Consider the following 26,784-nt stretch of genomic DNA (forward strand, 5'->3'; position numbering starts at 1 on the left):
GAACATCCTCACACCACCTCACTTGACCCTGCCTTCTCTTGTGTAAATATGCAAACTTATTTTATCTACTCACCTAAATAATTTTGGTAAGTGAAGTTATTTTTTTTATAATGTATGTATGTTGCTGCAACCAAGTACAATTCCCCTCTGGGATTAGCAAAGTTTCATTCATCCATCCATCCATCCATCCATCCATCATTTGCTTTACCAGGGGTCTGGGGGTCTCGGTCATCCCAGTCTGCTGGAACTCGGGAACAGTGAAGGACTCTGGGAATACGGTTCCTCTGGCCAGAGCTTCAGCACTCTTAACAGTTGTGGAGAAGGTGCACAAGAAGCCCCAATCGGGGGGGCATTGCTCCGAGTCGGCGGTGATATGGTGGGGGGGAGTGGGCCGGCGGCACAGCAGCTGGTCCAGGGACAGGCCCACAGTAAGGGAGGCCAGGCTCTGCAGGAAGGCACTATGGACCAGCTGGTCACCCCGACTCACATGACCCTGGGAGCAAAAAATGCTTACAATTAATGTTTACAATTAACCTTTGTGAATAAGGTGTGTGGGCTGAGAACACTACATAATATCCATTGGAATTGGCTTTGGAGAAAAGCATCTGCCAAATAAATGTAACAAATAAGGAACATGTGGCAGACAGATAATGGAAGATACTATATTTGTATTTAAATTACAATAGTATGTATTCGGTACAATGCGGGTCATGAGTAGCCATACGCACCTTCTCATAGTTAAACTGCTCCTGAAGGAGAGACGGTAGTCTCTCTAAAAAGACAGCCATGCAGGGGGCCCTGTTCAGTCCCACAATCCCCTGTGTTCTGAGGACCATGCGACAGGAGGCAAGGACATGGTTCTGGGAAATCCAGTCTGGGCAGCAGCGGATCAGCAACACATCCTGGGTACAAAGCACCAAATCAGGTTAACTCCAAGCGATTATCAAAGCACAAGCCACAGTAAATGGTTTTGGAGTAATCGGTAATACCAGGAAACAAAACGCACGCCTCTAATTGTCAATCAATATAAACCGTTATTTGTGTACTCTAGGAAAACATATTCATGTCATGAGAAGATCACCTAAATAAGAACACAGAAACATTGTATATATTAGAATAATGATACTGCTCAGAGAAGAGCTGTGCCCGACATGACTCATCAAACAGCACATTACAGCGATATTATGTTACAAGAGCAGCGGCTCTCTTTAGGCTGAGTACAACTACTGGTCATGCGTCACAGAGAAATGCTCCCATGTTAAATTATGTTAGTGCAATATAATATACAAATAGCACAGCAGTTATGGTGCAATCACATCCGTCTCCACTTTAGGCTAACAGAATATTCATAAACAAACGAATACAGCGGGACAGTGATCCAAACGCAATATAGTGTGATAGTGAGTGTGGTGGTCCTGTCTAAATACCACTGATTACGAGATTAGGGGGCAGAATTATTCTTGTTTTACGGAACAGTAACAGCCGACAGCCAAGTTACAGTGCTGGGAAACGTTTTCCTTGTACTTTTGAATATACTTATGGAATTAAGCCCAAGTGAGTGCTCTAGGACTAATGACAATCACACTTTATTATAGCCTCCATACCCTATTAATAGAAGCTGAATCTAAAATAAGTCATTTCAAAGTGTTTTTCAAATTGTTTTTTTATCTAGTAATTCACAACGTCAGCCTTTCAATTTAACACAATAAAACCGTCGAAATTAAAAAATTTGAGAAATCAAGACATCTCTGGAAGAAGAATGCCTGCTGCTGAACGGATTAGACTGAATTTCGAGTGCTGCATTAGCATTCGAGACCTGTGAGCAGTGCCAGCCATGACTCATCATCATATTTGTGACACTTATGAAAATCTGCAGCACTGGAATTTTAAGCCTTTTTTTTTTTATTTCACATATAACCATGACCACAGACTGTACACTGATTGACTCATGTTACTGACATTTTACAGCATACTATGACGTACCTTCGATCTACCAGAACAGGCAGCGACACCCACATCTGGTATCCATGCAGTACTGACCACAGATCCCAGACCTGTCACCACTGTCTGCAGGACTGATCCGTCCTATTGAAGGGAGACATCTGGTCACACACGTAGGTACATATAATGCAAAAAGCAAAATGAAGATGCAAGTACGATAGAAGGCATTGGCTTTTTGTCCAAAGAGAAAGAGTCGGTGTGGTAATCAAATTCTGAAATTCCACCTCGTTGGGTTTTGACTTCTTTGCGGCTTACTTTGAATTCCGTGCCTGGAAAAGCTAACAGCCGGATTTAATGTGAAATTAAAGCAAGTGCAGACAACCTTGGGTCTTGCCTGCTGCTGGGAGTGCTGGTTTACGTTCCAGCTGAGCTCTTAATTACTAGGTGCTGATCGGGATTTTTACTGCAGGCATCGCAATTCAAGTCACGTTAAACCTTTCGTAAGTCATGTGAAACAGAATTAGTGTTCACTGAGCAATGATTACAGTAATGGTGAATACACACACACACACACACACACACACACACACACACACACACACATATATATGTAAATGTATTTTGAGATTGTTTACACCCTTTCAAATTCTTTTCTCTATTAGTCTCACGTACGCAAAGAGGGAAAAGACGTCACCACCATTTAAATAGGCAACGCTTTTGTAAAATTTAGCTCGGCGTAATGCAACGGAACAATAATAGTATTGTTCTCATGGCATTTAGATAAATGTGGTCTTGCAACCCAGTTCAATCAAAATACCAATCAAGGCGGGGTAATTTAGAGCTCAGCTAGAAGAGAAACTCGAACGCCCCGCAGCACATGCGAGCACTGAGACTAGTGAGCAGCTATGAAAATGTCACTGAGCACCTACTGAAAACCCCATTTCATAATGGTGAAAAGGTTTTAAATGCTGTCCCCACATGCTCCCCACTGAAGCACCTCTTCCTCCTCAATTTTCAGGACACTAGTCATCACCTGATTAATGTCCTTTCCTGTTTTGACCATATAACTTTCATAATTCATAGAAAAGCATCGGCCATACAGCCACTGCAACAGAAAAATTGTTCATAAAAACAGACAAACCCTTAGTAATGTAAACAGAATTTCAGAAATCAATTTCAAAACACATTCGCATGATTTCCTAGTAGATGCCTGAAAAAACAGACGAGGAGACGCACTATCTAGTTATTCTTGTCAACATACCAGTTGAGAGGAAAAACAACAAATCCAATAGATCTTTGAGGCAGTACTGGAGTTATGCACCCACATGTAAAAAACTAACACGAAATCCAGTTTAATAACAATATATTAGGAAAGGTTTTCATGAAACTACATTTCGTTAAAAAAACTGTACGAAATTATTTAGCAGTCATTACTTGACAGAATAAATTACTGTAAAAATGCATGCTTTGCTTTAGCCTATATAATTATGTAGAATGTAACTATGAAACAGATGAGTTGTGTCAAAGTTTAGCCAATTATTGATGTCAACTTTAAAATACGGAACAGTATAACAGAAAAATCACGCTGAAAATCATGCTGAATGAAACAAAGGAGTGTTTCCCTCCTCTTAAAGTAAGGCAGTAAATCTGCAACACATTTTGACCACTGGCATATCACCAATTCTTGCTAAATAACATTACATTCAAAATAATATAAATAACACAGTCACAATATAATGAGTGGAAAATTTGTCGTGTATGTACACACACACACACACACACACACACACACACACCCTATACACAGTAGAAGGATGTAAAGAAAAACAAATTAAAATATGCACAGATAAATATAAATATATGCAAATCACTGCTTCCAGAAATTTATTCTAGTAACTTAATATCTATAGTGTTTGTAAACTCAGTCCACTTATTGTTTCAACTGAAGAGATGGTAGCACACCATAGGAATCCAGTAGACTGCGAACCCGTGAGAAGGCAGTCTAACAGCAGTCTAACGCGTTCTCCAGCACCCCCATGTGTAAAAGAGTAAAAATTGAAGTATGTGCCAATTCTGCAATTGATTAAAATCCCTGAGCTTCCTGTATAAAAGGTAACCAAAATTATTACAACTACATTATATACACACAATAAATTGAACTAAAGCTAAATTTTACTTTCCTTCAATCAGTTCTGTAAATTCCTAGTAACCTATGTTGGGGCTCCTTATAGTTTCCGTGGTCCCAAGCTATCTGTGGAGAGGAGGTTCAGGAAACAGAGTAGCCAATGATTCTCTGGATGGATGAGATGATTGAGGTCTCTTTTTTGCTGCTCACAACCTAACATTGCTGTAGATGCAGTAAAAAGATCTTTCCTCCCAGCGCTTCACGCAAGCCAATGAAATCTCAAGCAAACTCACGCGTTTGGGTGATCTGATTCCACGGGAGATGTGAGAACTGGACACTTAGCTAAGGCTTCTCGGGGGGGAAAAGGCAACGATGGGATGAGCTTTACTCACTTGCAGTGACCAGATGTTGAGAAGCCCACCAATCCCCCCAGATAAGAGGGCCATCCCATTGGGACTGAAAGACAGAGTCTTCACTGCAGTGATGTGGCCATTCAGTCTGAAGACACACTTTGCAGCCCCACGCTAATAGGAGACAAAAATCTCACATAAGCATGTATTTATACAGTCAGTTATGTGTGCTAGCTCTGGAAAGAATACTGAATAATATAATACTTGTGCTTAAATAATCAATCTTCATTAAAAAAAAAGACATCTTTGCTATTACAAAACCGCAACGTTATGGATATGTCAGATAGGGGTTCAATGGAGAGTCGTAACAGAAATGACCTTCACATCAGTGATCCTCTCCTGGTTGGAAGAAGTGCTCAATAAGTTTGGTATTGATACTGTGGTGCCTCCTTGTGGTAAAGTCCACACATACACTTGTCCATTTTGACATCCGCTAGTGGAAAACAGAGGGGGGGGGGAAAACTAAATGAATAAATATAAATATGAAAAAAATCAACAGCCAAATAACATCACCGATATACTCCACATTTCTTATAGCGCAATCTCATATGTATTTGTAGAAATGTTTTAATGGATACAACACAAAGGCTTCTTCTGCACTTTATACAAGTTTTTTCATTCTCTAAAAGGAAACACTTAAAGTCGGATCATATAAATTTCTAAATCCCATAGCAGAAAAAAAAATCTCTTTCCAAAGTAACATTCTATGGATGTTCTGGAAACAAATGCTTTATTTTATTTAAATGAACAGATACCATAACATTTATTTCGAAATCTGCTTTAGTCTTCATTTTCACTGAAAACACCTTTTGCAATGTTATTAATGTGAGGACTGAAATTTGAAAATGCTAGAAAATTACCGTCACCCGGTAATCACATGGTACAAGGTACATAAATAGCTAGGTCATTACAAATCTGTGCAATAAATTTTACTGTTTCTAAATGACAATGTACTTAAATTATACTCTGTAATATACAGTATATGTATGTATGTATGTGCTTACATAGAAAACCAAACAAACATCCAGACTATTTGCAAATAATTACAGAACTTGTTAGAGGCAAAAATTACAGTTTTCTGCCCAGGTAAAGTGCTTTTCTTTAATTGTCCTTAACGAGCTTTTGCCATGTTGGGAAAGACACAGTGTACTCACACGGCCATCATAAGCCGGGGGTCCGGGCCTCTCCCAGGGAGGGAGCACCACTCAGCAGTGTTGACACTGCCAGTGTGGAAGAGCGAGTGGAGAGTGAGCCAAGTGCTCCCCATGCGGCCCCAGATCTTCACTACCTCTGAGCGGCTTGTAGACAAGAACAAGTGACCGGTGGGGTCCCACCTCAGGCTGCTCACGCCATCCTGAAGGAGAAGGACATTGCAGAGAGAGGTATAAGTACCTTCATCATGGTGACCAAAACAGGAAGGTTGTGGTTAGGGAAAATACATCTCCTACAGGAAAGGCAGTCAGTATGAGGGGCTGCTCCGATTCACAGCATTGCACTGTGCCCAGCAGGATCTTCCCATCAGGGTAGCCCACAGCAAAGGGCTTGTCCACACTGTGCCATGCAATGCACTGTGGAGCTGAAAAACAGAAAACACAGGTATGGCTCATAGGGGATGAAACATATCGAAAAGTATGCTGTCAAATCAAGTCGCTTTTTTTTTGTTCTTTTGGACATCTCTCGTTTTGCAGAAGCAACTTTTTGACCATTTCACCCTAAAAAAAAAAAAAAAAAAAAAAGACTCACATTCATTCCTCTGATAGCACGTGAGCTCAGTGCGCTCCACCTGGAAGTCCTCGGTGACTTCCAGCCAGCAGAGAGAGCCATCCAGTCGGCCCACCAGCAGACTCTCGGCAGCGCTGGCCTGGCCTGCTGCACCGTGGCCCGAGTAGGGGGTGGACGTCTGCACCCAGGACATAGCAGTGACCCAAGACGGCTGTACCTCCACGTGACCTTGTGAACCTTAACCGCAACAAGAAATACACTTGTGTTAAAGCATTATGGAACACAGGCCGCAGGGGTTATTTACACAGACTTGTAACCTTTGTGCAGCAGGTTTATTCCCAGGAGTCTGCTGTTGGACTCTGGAGAAAGGTAACATTAAACTTAAGGATTGGCAAAACACTGTAATACCACACACTTAAAACACAACAATCAGTGCTGCTTAGACTGTTAATTATTATATAAAGACCAGATACTGTTTTTAATTTAACATCTAAATACAATATTACACATAGCATTGTTCTTCCTATTATCATAATCATGTATGCACATACTGTATTTTGTAATAGCACAGTGCAAGTGAAAAATTTTTTTTTTTTTTTTAAAAAAACTCACTTGGAAAGACTGGAGCATGACTATACTATTTGATATGTGTATACACTGCTCACCATTTACAGCCCAAAGGTTGATCAGCTTGTTCTGGAAGGCAGCAAGAAAGGTGCCTCTTGCACTCCAGCCCACTGGAGACACACACTGGCTGTTTCCCATGCTCTCTGAAGTCTGCTTAGGGTCACTGCAAGGAACCGATTACCATCAACTGTCATTAAATCTGATAATTTGAGCAGATTTTTTTTTAAAAAAAAAAAAGGGGTCTCTAAGGCTCTGTCCATCCACCCATCACTGCTTGTCCAATTCATTCTGTTATAACTACTAACACTCTTCCTCTCTACTGCTCACCTGATGCTACTAGTATGAGCACTGTGGAGTTTTGCTGTCGTGCGGGAAACATCCCAAAGTCGTATGGATCCATCCTGAGCTCCAGTGACCAGTAGGCCTTGTTCATTACTCCAGCTGCAGCTCGTCACCTGAACACATTTCAAACTGCATTTGAGTACAAGTACAGCAGCCCTCAATATTAAGACTGGTCTGTTTCATCAAGACTTGTCGAATGTGTGGTCAGACAAGCAAACTTCAACGTTATGTTGTCTGATCAGACAATTAAAAATGTATAATTTATTGTTGCTGTTGTTTCAATATGTACCCACAATTGACAAAACAGTACACAAATCAAGTGGGAGATGAAATGAGCGCTGTTATTATCAAGTCAGAAAGTCCAGTCGCACTGTCAAAATTCAGATTCTGCTGCTTGGCTATTAGTCATCTTGCAATTATTTGAGGTTCCACTGCATTGGCCATTAATCTATTGTTTGTTTATACCTCGCTGAAAGTGGTAAAATTTTGGTAGACGGTTTTCCATTATAAAAATCTATTAATATGTGCTCCGTTTACCCTGCTCTGGTGTCCTTCCAGCTTTTTCACCGGACATTTACGCAGGTCCCCAGCCATGTCACTGTAGGTCTGCGGCCGGATGGGGCTGTCGCTCTCCGAGGCAGCCAGGGCCTGAACCAACTGCTGGGCAGCCCACTGCCGGTGACTGTTGGTCAGCCTGGCTGACAGACAGCAAGCAGCAAGTGCATTGGCCAGCTCCAGGGGTCCCACTCGAGTCACAGCCTGAGGGGGCGGAGGACCTGTACCACTCTCTGGAAGAATTATTCATAAAATATAGCAAACCCATGAGAAGTAAGACATTTTCTAATTTAATGTCAGCACTCTGGTCAATTTTCACTGAGGAATAGCTCAAAAACCATTTTTACATTTTTTGTTTCCTGGGGCAAATAAAACCTATTATAACAGGTCCCCAACGTACAAACAACCGGGACAGGAAGCCCGTTTGCAACTCAGTTTGTTCATAAGTCTAACTACCACGTTACAATCAGAGAAAGGCTAATAACAGAAACATCTATAAATTTATGAACACAGAACAAAAATGTCAGGTAAAGCTATAATGAATGCAAAATTCATCATTATAAGAGTTTTATTGATTTATTCCATTTCCCTTATCTTCTCATCCTACACAAAGTCATGATGTCCCAGAGCCTATCCTGGAATCAGGGGATGCGAGGCAGGGGTCACTGCAGACAGGATCAGAGTCCATCACAGCACTTGTACATCTACAATATTCCTCAGCATCTGGCCACTTTCAGTTTGCTTCATTATAAAAAGCAAAATAAAAGTGCTACCTCCACCTGTTTGAGAAATTCTGCAAAAATTTTGAACACAGCTAAAATAAATAAAAACGTGCTGTAAAAAACCTGACATTTTTCTTAACTTCAAGCAGCATTAAAATTCCTATTTAATTCTGATTGTTGACCGATTTGACTCATAAATATGCACAGGGCTTGTCATCTTGTTATTAATCACAAACACCACACGTGAGCTTTTAATATTGTGGAGAACATTTTTAATCCACAATTAATCCAGTCCAATATTACTACTTAGAAACGCAGGTGACGCTCTCTCCGCGTAAAAAAAAGAGACACATTTTTGAAAACAGACAAGTAAACACAATATAAAAAAAGGATGCATGGTAAAAATTTGTGCACCCTTGAAAATCTATGACTGAAGCATTTGTAACATGAGGAGCCAGTGTATATACAACAACAAATAACTTATGGAAACAAATGTGCTTAAAATTCTGCCACATCATAATTTATGCACGTACCAGAACTGTCAAATTATCGGCAGAACAAGATAATGAAAAATACTACCCCAGTGGTGCAATGCAACAGTGGATTTATGTCCCAGCGTTTCTCACCTTTAGACTCAGAGTCGGTTCTCTCAGACCTGTATCGGTAACGAATCCCCTTCTCCGTCAGCAAGGACACAAGGCTTTGGGTCACCAGGAAGGTGGGAGATGTGGCCTCTCTGCAGTCTCGTGGTGCCAATGTGAATGTGCAGCTTAAACGGCCTCTCTGTTGAGGGTCGCTGATTGCCCCGATGTTCGTACCTGTGGCTGCTGCCATCAGATCCTACAAATTCCATATGGTACTTAGCGAAATGCACATTTCCTTCACTTGGCCATACATATTCCATTGTGTTAGCCTAAATTATTTGAGCCCTGATTTAAATTTTGTTGTTTCGTTAACGTCAGCATAAGGGTGCAGCAGGTACCATTGCCGCCTCACAGCAACTTCAAGACAAGGTTCAAATTAGCTCAGTCTGTGTGGAGTTCGCAAAAACAAGAAGTTGAGGTAAACTGATGGCTCTAAATTGCCCTCAGTGTGTGGATGGGTGAGTGAGTGTGTGCATGTGTGGACAGCCTGTGAAAGGCTGGTGTCCAGGGTGTGACTCCTGCAGCCTTGTACCCGCTGGTTGTGGAATAAGCTACAGACCACAGCAACCCTAATCAAGGTAAGCAGTTATGGAATTCACCGATTGTGAGGTTTTTCTTTTTTTTTTTTTTTTTTTTTTTTTTTTTAAATAAGTTGGGACGGTGGGAAGAAACAAGAGCAGCTGGAGGAAACTACACAAACACGAGGAGAACGTGGGAACTCCACAGACTGAGCCAGATTCGAACCAAGATCCAAAAGCAGAACTCAGGAGTGGTGAGGCATCAGCGGTACCCACCGTGCCACCATGCCATTATTATAATCAATATTAATCAGACATAAATAGTTGAAACCTGAGTGCAGATGTCCACTAGCTCACGGTAGGCTGCAGGGCTACTGGACACGAGGCACCCGATGGCAGAGCTGAGGAAGCTAAGGAAGGCGGAGCCCGAGGGCTCTGTTGTCGAGCTGCGGTCAGAGCTCATCAGCTCTGTGGTTGCGTGGACCCTCCCTGCAGCGGCCAGGCACATCAGGCGCACCAGGATCCGGATGTCTGCCAGACCAAGAGCCTCCAGTCCACACGACTGACTGCAGAGAGTGGCACTGAAGAAAGATGTGGAGATAAAAATCAGACATCTATTAACATAAAACACCTAACCAGAAATGTTATTTATGTACATGTTTTGTGTTATGCTTTCATTTACAGTACATGTAATAATGATAACTAAACTTTAACTCTGGTTTATTCAGAGTTTACACATATTCCACAATTCAGCTAATTTTTGCTGAATGCCATCAATGAACACAACAAGCAGAATTTTGGAATGTGTATGAGAGGTACTGCTCAAGTTGTGAGGACGAAATGAAGCTCATGGCGAGACAGAATCACCTTGTGGAGATCTGAGAGAGGGCATTCATCACCATGCTATAGGCAAGCAAAATTTGTGCAGTGATGGTCACTCGCTTCAGGGCCTGTAGCCGGTCCTGAGGGTCCCGCAGGGATGCAGCTTGTTCCCCCAAACTTAGGGGAGCTGGGGAACCCTTTGATTCTGTCACAAGAACCCCTGTTGTGAAGACATAGGAGAGAGGCTTTGCTGCTTTGAGGAGCTATCAAATTTCTTAGCAAACAGTTATTGCTTAGGGTTAGATTACCTTTATAAAAGATGGCTTTGTCGTTGTTGATGTTGCTGGTGACCAGCGCCCCCAGAGGATCATGCTCCATGAATGGGATGGGGTCTGGGATCAGCTTCTTCTCACTCAGACCCAGAGGCCTCAAGAGAACCCCAAATTCCTCCAGCCCTGTTAACTTATCTGCATCACACTCCTCCTGTTCTCCCAGGACCCAATCATCTACACACACATAAACAGGAATGCTTTCGATGAAAGAATTATTTCATTAACGTCATACACCGTTTCCCACTGATTAGCAATCCATCATTCAGACAAATGAAAGTAATAACCAGGAAATATAATAATCCCAAGCCTACCGTCAGAAGTGCTGTCAAATCTTCCGATCAATCCGGAAGCCAGACTTTTCATTCTAAAAATACAAGTGATTCAGGTTTTTCAAAGATACACACACACACACACACACATTTTCAGAACCGCTCATCCCATACGGGGTCACGGGGGAACCGGAGCCTACCCGGTAACAGAGGGCGTAAGGCCGGAGGGGCAGGGGACACACCCAGGACGGGACGCCAGTCCGTCGCAAGGCACCCCAAGCGGGACTCGAACCCCAGACCCACCGGAGAGCGGGACTGCGGTCCAACCCACTGCGCCACCGCACCCCCTCTTTTCAAAGATATTTTAATTGAATTTAACAGCTGCGGAGCATTAGTTGTTCAGTTAATAATGCCACTGAGACAAAATTAGTTAAACAAGAGACAAGAACTGCCATAGTGGCATAACTCCTTCTTTACACTGGCATAGAGGTTGTAAAACAGCAAACATATATAAAAAAATTAACTTCAAATAAAACAATGCCATGAGCCCTGAAATACTCAGGATGACTGAGCAAACAAATTTTTCCAGAGATAAAATATTTATATGTCTAGTACACATAAATTACTAAAAACTGCATAAGCGTGTAGAAGGAAAATAAAGTGTTTCTCAGATAATTATGTGTAAATATAGACCTTTGAAATTATGAAGCATGGGGTGTTGTTGGTTTGCCGAAGGTCAGACACGAGGTAAGCACAAGCTCTCACCTGTCTGGTTTGGAGCCGAGCTCCCCCAGCTTGGCGGCCAGGTATTTCTCCCGGCAAGAGCTGCACAGCAGGTAGTAGGGGCTGCCAGAACCGCACTCCCCACCAAACCAGCCATCCACATAGGCACCATTGCTGCGGTACCCTCGCCGCCCAGCACTCCGCCCGCAGCCTGGATGCTGGCGCTTCATGTGTTGATTGAACTGAAGCGTCAGGGTGCCACACAGCTCGCACTCCACCATCTCGTGGGGCTCAGGGGGATCCTCGCCACCCTGGTGGTATTTTACATTCTTTATATTGGGCAAGGAGACCGTTTGCCAGTAGCATTATTGACCTTATGTATCATATATTACAGTTTTAAGATCAGAGATAGAAAATACATGGAAAATAAAGCTGCGTTAAGTAAGATATGTCTGTTCGAGACATGATGAAGGTGATATATTATTCCTAAATATAGTCTACTGTTGTGGGAAGAAAAGAAAAAGGAGAAAAAAAAAAAAAAAAAACTCTATTGCTTTCTCGAAATTTTCAACATGTTTCTTAAAGGTTCACAGTTTAAATGCAAAGAAAATGTACAACTTCCCCAGTGCCATTCTTTCATAGCTCAATACAGGTGGGTCCCCAATTTACAATGGGGTTACGTTCCCCAAAACAAATCATAAGTTGAAAATACTTTAAGTTGAAAGTGCCTTTAATACAGGGGTGTGGTGGCACAGTGGGTTGGACCGGGTCCTTCTCTCCGGTGGGTCTGGGGTTCGAGTCCCACTTGGGATGCCTTGCGATGGACTGGCGTCCCGTCCTGGGTGTGTCCCCTCCCCCTCCGGCCTTATGCCCTGTGTTGCCGGGTAGGCTCAGGTTTCCCGCGACCCCGTATGGGACAAGCGGTTCAGAAAATGTGTGTGTGTGCCTTTAATACACCCAATACACACCTCTGTGTGGCAGACTGGGAGATGCGGATCACTGCCCAGCATCACGAGAGAGTACCGCGCCGCATATCTCTTGCTCAGGAAAAGAATCAAAATTCAAAATATGGTTTCTACTGAATATCTATTGCGAGCTCACCATCGTAAAGTCAAAACAGTTGTAAGTGAAACCATCGTAAATCGGGGACCACCTGTATTTAAATCCTTCCATGGTTACATTTAGTTATCACAGAGAAGTCCACCACCTCCACCATCCAGAGTGTATCCCTCTCAGAGTTGATGAATTCAGGGGTAAGAAGCTCTTCATACGGCTCCTCCTGGTAGGTATCGTCCATATACCCAAGCTCAGAGTCCTCCTCTGCTGCAAAAGGGTGCGTCTCTGCCTGTTCCGGCCAGTCCAGCACCCCCGGGTCTTGTCTGAAGAGCGGTGGGATAGGACTGGGCGACGGTGAGTCTGAAAGAGCACACAAGAGACTCAAAAAACATAGACCCAAATCTTTGCCCCAAATCTTTCTTTATTATTACATTAATACTGTATAAAGATGTTTTGCTAAGTGTGCGATACATATATTTATGAAAAAACACACTGTCACAAGTGTCAGGTATATTAGATGCATGGAAACATTTTTAAAATGAGAAATGGCAGTTTTTGTCACCATTTTCCAACTCCAAAGACATATATAATATACATAATACACAACTGGTTGTTTCAGTAATTCTTTGAGTGTTACTACACAAATGGTAAAAAAGTATAGATATATAGAACATAGAAATAGATATATAGAACAGCACAGATATGTTCTGAGTTATTTCATCATGGAGTGTATTTTACAGGCTTCATCTGAAATCCTCTTAATCATAGTGAGAAGAAAGGGGAGATTTGGCCCTCCCAATAGTAAAACAAACAAAAAAAAAAAAAAAATCCATTCATTTTCAATAACCGCTTGTGCTGATCAGGGTTGAGGTGGTTCAAAGCCTATCCTGGAAGCACCGAGTGCAAGCGTATCCTCGAAGGGATGCCAGTTATCTGCCCCCTCGCTATTTATGTATAACTAATCTGAGTACTATTGCCAACATTTTGGTCCTGCCAATACATTGTCATGCCACTTCAATTACTAAGACATTCTGCCAATTAAGACACTGTAAGGAAGAAGAGCAGTCTTTCAACTATACTAATTATGAAAAGATGTCCCTTCCTGAAAGGTGGCTACAAACATCTGGTCCTTATTAAGCATTGATTAGTCCACAGAAATTAGCTTCTTTAATAAACAGGCTATCACAACTGCTAATTGCATTTCTGCACTTTACATACCAGCTCGTCTGAAGGAGGACCTCTGGCCGAAGCTTGCACGATTGCGACGGGCAGGCGGAGGCCTGTTCCTGGTCAAGTGAACGTCCAAGAAGCTCTCCCTTTCCACCAGATCTAGACCAGCTAGCAGACTGCAACAGCAAAACACATTTAACGGCTCAGACATCTGTCACCTTCCCAAAATTAACTTAAAATGTCATGCAAACTTAACATTATATAAAGGACAAGCAAAACAATAATAAAAATTTGAAAATTTCTTGCATTGTACTTAAGTCAATCTCTAACTGTAAATATGAATGACCGCATAGAAAAGATCTTGTCCTTTCCATTTCCGTGTTATCCTATATTAAAATCAATTTGTGTACTTTGAAAGCATGTAAATAACAAAATCTAACCAATTAAAAGAAGAAATACCACTGCTGATGGTGAACCAAGACAATATTACAATAATACCAAAAGAGGAGTTAAAATCTGTAAGTCATGAGTTGTTAACCCTGGTCCTGGAGCGGTGGAACCCTGAAACAGCCGATGAGGTTACGTGCTACCAAAAGAATTTTTAAATACTTGTAAAGTAGGAATGCACCAGAACCAGGGCTGGTCACTCATGCTGTTGGGGTTCTAGGGTGTCTCTCCGGGAGCTGCACCTCTCATTGGGCTCACTGCTCTCTGGCATGGTAATGGTGGTCGGAGACTCGGGGCACTGCACAGTCTGTGGCCCTTCAGGGGATAAGCTGTTGGTGCCTCCAGCGGGAGGGCCCTCATCCACCTGCTGCTCATCTGTCAGAGGATGCTCCAGCATCCAGCTGGCCAGAATTTCGATCGTGTGGGGGTCCACCTCCCCGGTCACCCCTGGGGGAGAAGAAAATTTGAAATGATCTCTGCAGGAATGAGCAGATCCTTGTAAACTTGGTCAAATATGTTCAAATTCTGAACTTTGGAAATATGCATTTCCCCAGTTTTTTGTAATCATCTTAGTTATCTTTTGTCAAAAATACGTTTTTTGCGGAATGATCGTCAACCGTGTTTATGCATCGTCGTGTAGTTCATAGTAAAAGCGCACTCAAATACAGGAGTAATGTGGGACCAGATTAACTCAGCTCCCTTGTGCACCGTTGAATATGGGAGAGATAAAGATGACTGAAAAGCCTCAGAAAAACTCCTGGCAATTTCAATACCCTGTGATTACACTGCTTCATTTGTTGAAGTTTAAGCCTCTGGTGTTTTGTGTCTCCACATGATACATTTCTGCTTCAACAAACACGTGTGTTTTGCTAAAACCTCTGTCTACTTCTACACTTCGGAAAAAACTAGGATGTGTGGCAACTCTTTTTTTTTACTCCCTCAATTGTACAATAAAATAAGGAAAAAAAAGGCTTATTAATTTGGTAAACAACAGTATCCAGTGAATTACTCCAATAAAATAATAACTGCAGCAGCTGTTTACACTATTATATCACAGTATGAGTACCGTAAAAGTATAATTATTTGGAGCTTTAACTTGTATTGACAAGTTGTGAATATTTTGTACCACCAGAACTGAAACTGATAAAACAATATGTAACATCTAACATTTGTTACTAAGAATAAGATCCAGTGTTGGAAGTACCTGCTGCTTCCATGGCCTTGTAGATGTGTCTCATAGAGAAGCCCATTTCAAGCAACCGTACGGGGACAAACATCTGAGGATGCTCTGGAGTTTTAAAGGGAAAATAATACTTAAAATAAATTTTTTTCATTACTTTATTCACGCAAGTAAAATCATAAAACAGATCTTTGGAAACACAAGAGAACAACAATTAGGTTTCCTAGTATCATTACCATTTTTATTGCCATAACAGGATCAAACATACAGTAGGTGTATTTTCTTATGGTTATTAATGTACATTAATCTACTAAGAAAAAATAGAATTATGTTGGCTTCAGATGAAACGAGAAAAATGTAAGAAAATCTATACTGTATTGTAATTACAGGAGATGAAATCATAAAATACTAAACCACGGGAGGCGAGTTTCATTCTGTCGTAAAGTTGACCGAGCAATTTACTGATGGGGCCAAGTTAATCGAATGGGTGTCAAAAAGTCAAAGACAAAGTTCGGGAGAAAAAAAAAAAAAAAAAAAAAAAAAAAAACTTTTGCACATGGGAAGAGCACACAAAGGAAAACAAAACTAAAGCACCCAACATGCTGTGGTAATGCCTGCGGAAAAACTTGCGCCCCATGCAGTGTAAACCAGTAATCTCATCCCGGAAATACACTCATGTTTTCAGACCGATGGGAGCACGAGGGGTCCCTCCAGCCAAGCACCTTACCCCCTTGGTTCCTGGTAGCGGTGGCCTCCAGGAAGATGGGATGTGGTTCTGAGAAACCCTCACAGGATATAGAGCTGGCCAAGTTTAAGCCTGGATGCAACACTGGGTTATTTACCAAGCCGGTCAAGGTGGGGAATCGTGCCAATACCATCCGCCTAGAAAAAGCCAAGACATAAAAGCAGGTCTGGATTCTACTTTCGAAAGCGCAGAGACACATCTGACAGAACTTACTCTCACAATTCACTTATGTTGTACAAACTGAAAACTATAAAAGAAAATAACACCTATCCATTTGGAAATTGAAGGAACAAATTGTTCTCGTCTCTACGTCTGTTCTTTGGAAAGCAGAAAGCAGGGTTGCAGTTAGACACGCAGGCTTGCAGGACTAAGACCCAGAGGTTAGTGCACAGCACTCGCTCACCTGTCTGCTTCTCAGCAGAGCTGCTGACTGACAAAGATCTGGAGCAAAAACATCCCAGACAGTCAGTGAAAGCTGCTCCACATGTGTTTACGAACTGACACTTGTGTGGCTATGGCTGGTGTTTTGTCCATCAGCAAGCGTAGCTAGTCAGGTATATATGTAAAAAAGGTAAATTCGATCTAAACACGAAACGGTTACACTGCCTTTCCCCGGTTACATGGGTTAAGCTTAAAAATCTCACAATTAACCATATGTTTACCAAAGGAAACACTGTAGGCTGATGGATCTGGTTTTCTTATATGGACTACTTGCTCTGTCCTCCACACAGAGAGAACTCACTGCAGGAGATTGATGGGGAGGAACGGGTTGAAGTTTTCCAGGCCGTCAGTCTGCAGTGCAGAGAGCAGGGAGGTAGCCAGGTCATTACTGGAGGAGGATGCGGACTCCCCGTTGGACGGGCAAAATATGGTTGTCCCCTCAGAGCCGTTGCTGTACAGAGACATGGTGCTTGATGATTTGGAGACTGACTGGGAGTTGGAATTGTGTCCCGGTTCTGTGCGAGAAACAAAAGAGAACATTAGCTTTTTTCTGAAGATGCTTTTTTCCAAAGCGACACACAAAAGTGCATTTCACCAACGAATGGAAAAATACGGGTGTAGATACGCCATTGTCAAGGTACAGTCACTTAGTCCAATACCATGTTTCTGCCAGCATTCATGACACAAATAGCTCTACAAAGAATTCATAGGGAGCAAGTTTGTTTTTTTTAATGAATAATGCAATTAATAATTAAAAAAAAAAATTGTAGCTATAATACACCTTGTGGAAATGAAGAATCAAACACAAACAGTAAAATGCTGATAGACTTTACCTTTTTGATCTTTAGCACTAGGGTCCTCCTGTAGTCTGCCAACTATCCCTTTGAAGATCATAACTTGAGCCCTCTCCAGGTCAGCTAGTGACGCCTTCTGTTTGATCGGGCAGGACCGGACAGCCCACTTAACCATGCTTCGAATGACAAAGTGGAGGACTGGCCGCAACTCGGCGCTCTCCACCGAGCCTGTAGTGCCCTTGGTCATGCTGGGACTTCCGTGACAGGCTGGTTCGGCCCTGGGGAGCAGGAGCATATCAGAAAACTTCCCACAGCTCAGCATCATTGATAGGGACTTTAAGGCACCCAGTAAGAGGTAGGAGACACGGACGGCACGCAGTTCAAGGGCAAAGATGTCTGCTCTGGCCTGCTGGGAAGCCCCCACAGGGGGCAGAGTGGCCTCATCTTCCCCCAGGAGGTCCTTGGCTGCAGCAAAAGAATCTGCTCCGTCAGGGGGCTCCGGCCGGGTTCCGCCACTCGGCCCACCAGGCCTCTCATCCTCGTCCAGTACAACACGAGCAATGTCTTCGTCGAGCCTGCGCTCCAGTTCGTGCTGAGGGCCTGCCTCCGTGCGACCCTCCCTGAGCAGCAGGTACCGGGGGCGTTCCACCTCCTGTTCCTGCAGCATCCCCGTCAGAAAGATCAGGTCTAACAAGACAGAAGGTTTCAGGCCTCTGAATCGCATAACATCCAACTGGGACGCATCAGCAGGCTCCAGGGAGGAGAGTGGGGTGTCGCTGGGTGACCAAGAATTCAGGAAGCTTGATTAGTGGGAGGAGAACCAGAACATGCAACATGGAGATGGACGACAAGAGGGTGGATGACAGAAAACAAACAAAAAAGACAAAGACAGAAAGGTAGAAATGAAAAAACAGAAAAGTGAATTTAGCAGGAAAAAAGGTTCAAATGGTTATGGAATGTAAAAATGGCAAATGAAAGAATTAAAAACGGAGAGAATTAAACATAGAAATTGATATATACAGAAATACGTCAAAATGTAGCAAATGATTAAGAACTATTTGTCTAAATATACACGGCACCAACAGCTCTATTTGCAGTTCACACATCTGTCTAAAACCACAGTAAAGCCATGAAAGCTCACAAAGGGTTAAGAAAAAGACAAAAGTCTACACAGGAATATAAAAAACCCATCATGTGTATATCTGATAAATTTCCCATAGTCAGAGATACCATCATCTGCCTGATTTACACAGTGTACTCATACAGGTAAAACCTTTCTTCCCCACTGTGGTACCTGATGGTAAGGTCGGCCTCCTCCCACTGGAGCTTGGCCAGGGCACTGCCTTCTTTCAGCACCCCAAGCAAAACGGCTCGTCGGCCGCTGGGCTTGTGCGCACACAATCCCCCGGCGCGGAGGCCACTGTCCACCCCACCAAGGAGAGCGAGGACTGGCCAGACTTCTCGGCACAGGACATCCAGCTGTGACTCCGACAGAGCCGACGGCCCCAACGCTGCGTCCCAAGATCGTGCAGGGGCACCTGTCAGCTCCCCGTGCACTTTATCCTTCTCCTCCGGGCCTCCCTTACTTAAGTTCCCAACTATGTGACAGAAAGACAAGTCATTAGAGTAGGCCATTTAAAACATCCACTTTGAGATTTCTTTACTCTGTCTTCTTTTTTTCAGAATCCTTTCTTCTCAGAGAGTATTTAGAGGTAAAAGCATGGACTTGAGGACTGTGACTTGGCAAACCAGTTAAAAGACTCCTTTGCATACGAATGAATGGAGAATGTTTATATTGCAAAACGAATCACAGACACATTTTGAAGCTTCCAATAAGTAAGGACTAACAATGACCTTAATAAACAGTACAGTGTAAAGCGTGAGAACACCTGGGCAATACTGGTAGGGAATGAACTGACCAAAGAAAAAGCAGCCCTTAGGTGTTCCGTGTCTGGGAACTGATGCAGAAAAACTGGGAAGACATGTTGGCTCATTCTACGATCAAACTGCTGTTGATCAAATTGATCAATGGAAACCATCGGGTTTCCATCGAGTGTCCAAAAGACTGGTGTACCACTACAAATGCACATGTGCTGCATATGTGATAAGGCTAACCTGTGCTGCCCAGGGCCCCTTCCTGGATAAGGGGTCTGATGAGATCCAGCCGGCTCTGCATGTACTGGTTAACGTGGGCAGCCCAGATGTCACATTGGTAGAGGCGCCGCAGCAGCTGCACGGTGGCCTCCAGCATGACTGTATTGCGGGGGCTACACAGGGGCTCGCCAGGCAGGAGGTCGCTGGGCATCCCTCGCATCTGCAGATCGCACAGTGCCACCTTGGGGTGCAGCAAAGACACGAGGCTTGCATTATTCTTTTTAATATTGCACCACTGTTCCAATGCCACCTCCCTGTACCCTCCTCGAGCCACAATTTTGACCCCTAATGCCTAGAACACAATCAAAACCCAAAATAAGAAATAAATACGTGAAAAGAAATGAAGTTATAAAGTACAAAAGATCATGCTTTGTATTAAGTTTCCAGCGAGTCGCTGCTTTTTTACAGGAAAAAAAAAAGATATATTTTAAGTATCAATACACATCTTAAACAATTAAACAAAACATGCGTTCATTATAAAACCGCAAATACCTTAACACCTCAGTCCTTAATGTTAAGTTTAACTGGCTTTTACAGTTTAGAATAAATGTGCAATGTCAGAGTATTTAAATAGGACAAAGTGCAAAAGAGGGTCCTTAGCTTACTAAGACAGTTTGAATCGAAAGTCTGTCCATACATCTATTCGTTCGTAACTCCAATATCAAGTCAGAGTCAGTGAAGGTTCAATAATACGAACATCTGCCCACTGATTAATGGGCTAGATTCTTCAAAGACCTCAAAGCTATAATACATTTTAAAAAAAGTACTCTGTACTACTTCCACCCATCCTTTACCAATAGTTGCTTGTCCAGTGCAGGGTGGCAGTGTTCAGGGCAGGATACACTCCCCCAACATGATGCCCATAACACTTCTATGATTTTTTTCTTTTTTTTTAAAAACTAACTTCAAAATTTGTTCAAAATTGTTCAAACATTATAATTAAAACTAATGCTGGGATGCAAAAATGCAGGTAATTTTCGCTCTTCAACAGAAAAATTCAGGAAAATAGAACACTGAAGAAAATGGAATCAAACACAAACTGTAAAATACATCTTCACCAATTATCTTCACAACTCAAATTTTTGACACAAGAACCCAGTGTATAAAATTATAAATCACTGTCTCACACACCATAGTGAAACAATCTGAACAATGTTTCATAGTCTGGCTTCTTTACTTACAATACTAGTATGATTACTGCTATTGTCTCTGTATTATTACTTTTATTGTTTCCTTTGGGAATTTTTACAGTTTTTACTTAAGTTTATTTTAATTAAGAAATTCAGGTTAAGCACTACAGCATCCCACCTCAAACTTGAACCTTAAATGTAAGTCGCTTTGGAGAAAAGTGTATGGTAAATGAATAAATGCAACATAACAGATCATGGTCCATAATACCCATGTCACATATTGGCTAATCAAAAAAGGCCTCATAAAACTAGCTTATAATGAAAACACAAAAAGTTGTTATGATCAGCCACAACCTACTTTCTCTCCAGGGTTGCTGCTGTAGAAAAGCACACATGGGTACAGTTCGGTAGCGTCAACACCTTCAAATGCCAGCTTTGGTTCCTGTCAATCCAAAGCAGAGCATCTGTCAGTGAATGAATGTTTACTGTGATGAGGTTAAAAAAAAAAAAAGTCCTGCTGATTGTATCAGCCCTATCCTTACTTTGTTGTTCTTTGCGAAGGAGATGGTACGGGCTTCCATGTCCAGGACGCACGTGATGGTGTCCCCCTGGGTGAAGGACGGAAGGACGCGACTCAGCTCACCACCGTGGTACAAACTGCCACTGTAGGCGCGGTACAGCCACATGTCAGTGGTAGTGCGATGATTGAAGTCCCGGATGGGCCAGCGAGAGACCCCGATACAGGTGCCCTCATTGCCCTTGTTCTCCTTGGTGATGTGGAACTGCATGAACATTAAGAGATTTGGAGGGACAGAAAACAAAATTTGTTAAGGAACAGTGAAAGAAAATGTCCAGTGGCACATGGACTACACATGAGTAAATCAGTTTTAAACTATAAACATTTTTGTTTCATTCATCCCTGCTGATTCTTGTAAATATCTGTCATCATTATATTTTAACCAAAGTGCATAATTTTCAAAGGTTAAAGTCTGACTTTCGTAGAGCCCCTTAAAGGAGAGGAAATGGTCTGTTTTATTTATTTACTTTTAATCCCAGATAAACAGTTCTACAAATTGGTTGAACAGACTGGAAGAAATCTACTTTAATAGCAACATAAAATACACATTTGCAAGAATGGGAGGCTTCCCCAGTTTAAAATTTAAAAAAGTAATAAAGCACAGGCTGCTCTTGCATTGTGATTCAAAGAAGGCCTATTCACCAAAATTTAAAAAAAAAAAAAAAGCAATTTCCATTTGCATTAGTATAATTAAATACTGAAGACAGGATGGCTTTATCTCATGCCAGAAAAAACACACTAATGGAATTTTTACTATGTCGATGCTGAGTAGTACTGGATAAGTGATCTATGCAATGGACCAACTTAAACATTTGCACAATAAAGGCTCCCTTTTCAGTCCGGTATTTAATGGTTCATTCATGTTGATTTTTATCAACTCGAGGATCATCTGAATGTTTTTTTAAATAAATTAATTTAATAATTTCCCATCCCCACCTTCCAAGTAAAACAGCCCGATGTTATCGAGGTCGTGGCTAAACCATAGCCCTTCCCACCAGACCCATGTGAAAGGACATTGCCACTCTCAAGAGAACAGCAGGTTAGCTTGTATGGGTCAAACGAAAAGTCTCCGATGGGAATACACTCATCCCCACTTTTGGTTCCCTGGGCAAGAGACAAAAAAATACAGCTCTCAATCAACAGACTGTAACTTCATTCATTTACATTACATTTGTTCACTTAGCTGACATTTTTTTCCCAAAGCAACTTACAATGTTAAGGTTACAATTATTTACCCATTTATACAGCGGGGTAATTTTACTGGAGCAATTTTAGGGCAAGTACAGTACCTTGCTCAAGGATACTACAGCTGGAGATCGAACCCACAACCCTTGGATCCAAAGGCAGTAGCTCTAACCACTAAACTACCAGCTGTCCCAACCCAATTTATCAACCACAATATCGACATAAAAGTTATGTACACATAGAGGCTCCTCTACATACTATCATGGAGTTCTCGTCTCTTTTCTCCCGTGTTTTGTTCACTTCTGGAGGCTCTTCCCACATAGATGTTGAGAGAAGCCCAAACAACTGATCCACAATCTAAAGGAGGACAGAAATAAAACATGAAATATACATTTATAACTATTCATCATTAGTGGCAACTGGGAAAAAAAAAAAAAAAAACTTCCCTACATACTGTTGAGTCCCATGTAAGCAGGAAGCAACGGAAATATTTCACACCAGCTGTGACCATACTACCTCTATTATACTGGTGGATCGGGGAGACATAGCAAAACAGCAGCAATCAATCCGCTACAAAAACACAAGGTCTGATAACTGATGAAAAAGTTAATTAAAATAGGATAACTAGGAGTTACCTGCTTCACTTGTGTTGGATCTGAACAGCTGGGCAGCAAAGCTTCTAAAATGTGAAAGGCAAGCAGTTTGGTTCTTAGGTTCCTGAAATGCGGGGAGCCTGATGTAAACACAGTACATACAACATTAAACGTTAAACCGATACGCACATGAGCATTTCATCTTCCTATACGATTTGCAATGACATCACTCATATAACCTGAGTTGCATTTGGGAGACACGATGGTCATGAGTGGATCGATCCACTTGACGAAGACAGAGATGCTCCTGGTTCCCCTGAGAGGCACAATGCGCCGTAAGAACACCAGGAAGTCGGCCAGCTGGGACTCGACAACACGACTGTTCCGCACTGTCTGTATTTCTGAGGCGCAAAAAAAAAAAAAAAAAAAAAAAAAATCCATGTAAAATTTTTAACTTGTAACACAATTCTTTACAAATAATTATTCAGTTCTTTAGAAATTATCTCTAGGATGTTATTAACTCACTGTCTTGCTTAGGCTTTTTGCCATCCGCACCATGGTCAACACCATCCAAAGCGCAGAGTTCAAGCGCCTCGTGCTGGTGGACCATGCGAAGGAGACCTTGCAGCTGCTGGCACATCACATTCATCAGGGCCTGCAGCACATCTATTGACAGGGCGTCCTCACAGGAGCTGCGTTGGATGGGACACATTTAATTTTGCTGTATACAAGACACTAAAAGTCTGTACACTGTATACAGTATATAAACACACATACAATATACACCAATGTCTTGCATATGTAAATACAGTGCATACACACTGAGGTGTGCATACAGAGCTGCTTGAAAGTATGTGAACCATATAAGGATGGTCATTATTTTTGTATAAAATATGAAACTTATAAAACCTAAACATTAAGCCTTAAAATAAACTTAGAAAATGAATTAATGATTAAATTTACACACCTGATTCTACTTAAAGACTTGGGTCTACTGATGGTAAGTTAACTTGGGCTTCATTTATTTTTGTACCTGTATTACTTCCGTTTCTCTGCTACAAATACGATTTCCTCTAAACCAACATATGGAACTGATCATTATACACCTGTTATGTCAGATGAGAAAGACTGTTTCTGATTAAATAATGATTTTGTGGTAAAACTAAGGGACATAAGAGGTTCACATACTTTCAAGCAGCACTGTATACACACACAACTCAATGCAAACACTGTTGAATTAACTACTGGCACATTCTAAGATGTTGCTAATTAAAACCATTAGATGTTCTTTCTCTTTTCTTATACACAATACAAAAAATAACAGTATTTCATTTGAGCTGCAAATCTTCTCACCTGGCAGAAATAGCGAGAATCTGTAGTAACCTGGCACTTGCCAGTTTAACCGCACCACTCAGCAACATTTGCCCGGACACAGAGGCAGCCAGCCATCGCTGGTTCATCAGGACGCAGGTGTTATCCGTCAGCGAAGACAAAATCTCAAGGACAGCGCACCTCAAAATAACTTCCAGATCCTCAGGCTGGTAGTGGAAGTTCAGTGCAAATATCATTGCAAGAAGTAAATACTGGTAGGACCCTAGGAAATCAGGGGTATAGGAGGTGTGTTAATGGTAAGAAGATGAAATGCTCATGCTGATGTGTCTGTCAGTTCTTTTTTTTGTATTTTTTACTAATTAAATACGATATTTAAGGGGATTTCTACTGCCATATAACTACAGTGGAACCTCGGAACTCGAAATTAATTCGTTCCAGAAGGGCGTTCGAGTTCTGAATCAATTTTTCCCGTAAGAAATAATGTAAATTGGATTAATCCATTCCAGACTCCCAAATGATTGCCTGTTTAAACCTATATACATACATATCTGATGCTAAAACCATAATACAGTGTGGTCTTTGCTTTGTAATAGATTTCACTCCTTTAGCAAGATCAGCTGCTTTGATGGTCTCTTTATTTTTCAGCATAGTGCAAATCGTAGATTTAGGCATTCCATACTGTGCAGCCAGATCAACCACACGAACACCTCTATCGTGTTTCTCAATTATTTCCTTTTTAACCTCTATCGTGGCTCTCTCTATTTTCCTTTTTAGCTGACTGCTTTCACTAGTAACCTTCTTAGGACCCATGATGGCTTATTTATTATAAGATGTAAAAAAAAAAAAAAAAAAAAAAAACACGTGGAAATTCACAGCACAATTCAGAGAGATGTTCACTCTGCGAGTTTTCAGGCAAGACTGACCCATACCGAGTCATACGCATCGTACGCACCCTTTGTTTTATGGGAAAAAAGACGCGTCACGTGTCCGACAGGTTTTAGCCTGGAAGGTTCATCGGTTCGAGTTCCGAAATTTCGTTCGAGTTCTGAGACATTTTTTTCCTCAAGCAACTCGCTTGAGTTCCGAATTCTTCGAGTTCAGAAGCGTTCAAGTTCCGAGGTTCCACTGTACTGGACTGTTAAGTTACAGTGACAAACCTGTTTGCTCCTTCTCTATTATAACCTTTTCACGCAACAGTCGGACCACCTGTTGGTAGAGGGTATGTGCCGCAGCTTGAAGTTGCTGTCGGACAGACATCTGCGCGGAGTGTGTACCTGACTTAGGACAAAAGAGGGTGTCAAGCTGCAAGTTGTGTGCCAATAAAAATTTTCACATAGAAAAAAGTCATTATTCTTCCCTTGTCCACTATTATTAATGAAACTGCAGTGTATTGCAGGACCATTCAACTACGGTACTGAAGATCGACTCCAGACAGGTTCAGTTCCAGCTATGGAGTGAAGCACAGTTCAGCTTACTGTTGAGATCAGTTATTTCTCTTTCAGAGACAAGGACAGAGTACTACACACATCCCCCACCCAGGATTACAGGAATATCCCCATTCTACAGAGGACGAGACCTTTTCCTATAAACTCTTGAGCCTAGTTATCAAGTTTGCAATAAGGATCATCAGAGGTCTTTCTTACGCTATAATGATGCATTTTCTCAGTTCCATCTGACAGGCTGCCAGACATGGGCGTGCTCAGACCGAAGCAACCGGAGAGGAACTGGAGTTGAACCGACTGAAGGAGGCCGGGAAAACGTGGCGGTGTGGTCGAGCTACCGCTCTTATGCTCCATCTCAGAGAGGAAAGAGGAGATCTGGCACAGGGCTTCCAGGCGCACCTACAGGTAGCAATACTATATTAGCCTTTTCAGTCACACCTAGCTCTTCTACGCTATACTTCTCATACTGCCACTGTAAGGCGTGTCATGTACATAAGCTTGCCGACATTCATTCATTCTATTAAGCCGCTTCCAATGAAACCATCATTCGAAATAAGATAGAAATGCAGTCCAATGTGGGATGCTTAAATCGAGATCACGTATTAATGAGATAAGGACAGAGGCCGATAGCATAGGAGCAGATAATAGTACTGCAGTTAAGAACAAATCAGAGCAGCATACAGGAATTCAGCAGAGGGAGCTAAACTGGCTAAGGGTCCATTAGATGAGCTGAAAAGTTAACTTTTACGTTTATTCATTTAGCCGATGCTTTTGCATAAAGTGACT

At 42.0% G+C, this 26,784-nt stretch overlaps 1 protein-coding gene across 7 annotated transcripts in view; it reads right to left on the reverse strand.

Annotated features, from left to right (window-relative positions):
• The window catches only part of LOC108934813 (probable E3 ubiquitin-protein ligase HERC1), a 72,441-nt gene that overhangs the window by 10,872 nt on the left and 34,785 nt on the right, over positions 1-26,784 (reverse strand). For 6 of the 7 annotated variants that reach the window (XM_029252599.1, XM_029252598.1, XM_029252595.1 and 3 more), the window contains 36 exons: positions 26,200-26,397; positions 25,714-25,834; positions 24,578-24,818; positions 23,750-23,916; positions 23,464-23,625; positions 23,267-23,364; positions 22,890-22,988; positions 22,383-22,550; positions 21,412-21,651; positions 21,228-21,311; positions 19,701-19,920; positions 18,880-19,183; positions 17,625-18,385; positions 17,093-17,306; positions 16,333-16,487; positions 15,630-15,713; positions 14,668-14,872; positions 14,027-14,154; positions 12,960-13,168; positions 11,795-12,063; positions 11,072-11,124; positions 10,737-10,934; positions 10,474-10,648; positions 9,938-10,187; positions 9,071-9,284; positions 7,705-7,955; positions 7,153-7,280; positions 6,864-6,988; positions 6,220-6,435; positions 5,925-6,052; positions 5,631-5,830; positions 4,795-4,909; positions 4,459-4,590; positions 1,984-2,085; positions 729-902; positions 209-493 (listed from right to left, as the gene is read on the reverse strand). In XM_029252599.1, coding sequence (XP_029108432.1) covers positions 209-493; positions 729-902; positions 1,984-2,085; positions 4,459-4,590; positions 4,795-4,909; positions 5,631-5,830; positions 5,925-6,052; positions 6,220-6,435; positions 6,864-6,988; positions 7,153-7,280; positions 7,705-7,955; positions 9,071-9,284; positions 9,938-10,187; positions 10,474-10,648; positions 10,737-10,934; positions 11,072-11,124; positions 11,795-12,063; positions 12,960-13,168; positions 14,027-14,154; positions 14,668-14,872; positions 15,630-15,713; positions 16,333-16,487; positions 17,093-17,306; positions 17,625-18,385; positions 18,880-19,183; positions 19,701-19,920; positions 21,228-21,311; positions 21,412-21,651; positions 22,383-22,550; positions 22,890-22,988; positions 23,267-23,364; positions 23,464-23,625; positions 23,750-23,916; positions 24,578-24,818; positions 25,714-25,834; positions 26,200-26,397 — 6,873 coding nt within the window. The remainder of the gene's footprint in view (positions 1-208; positions 494-728; positions 903-1,983; positions 2,086-4,458; positions 4,591-4,794; positions 4,910-5,630; positions 5,831-5,924; positions 6,053-6,219; positions 6,436-6,863; positions 6,989-7,152; positions 7,281-7,704; positions 7,956-9,070; positions 9,285-9,937; positions 10,188-10,473; positions 10,649-10,736; positions 10,935-11,071; positions 11,125-11,794; positions 12,064-12,959; positions 13,169-14,026; positions 14,155-14,667; positions 14,873-15,629; positions 15,714-16,332; positions 16,488-17,092; positions 17,307-17,624; positions 18,386-18,879; positions 19,184-19,700; positions 19,921-21,227; positions 21,312-21,411; positions 21,652-22,382; positions 22,551-22,889; positions 22,989-23,266; positions 23,365-23,463; positions 23,626-23,749; positions 23,917-24,577; positions 24,819-25,713; positions 25,835-26,199; positions 26,398-26,784) is intronic. The other variant, XM_029252600.1, reaches the window with a different exon arrangement.

This window comes from Scleropages formosus, chromosome 6 (assembly GCF_900964775.1).
Source record: "Scleropages formosus chromosome 6, fSclFor1.1, whole genome shotgun sequence".
NCBI lineage: Eukaryota > Metazoa > Chordata > Actinopteri > Osteoglossiformes > Osteoglossidae > Scleropages > Scleropages formosus.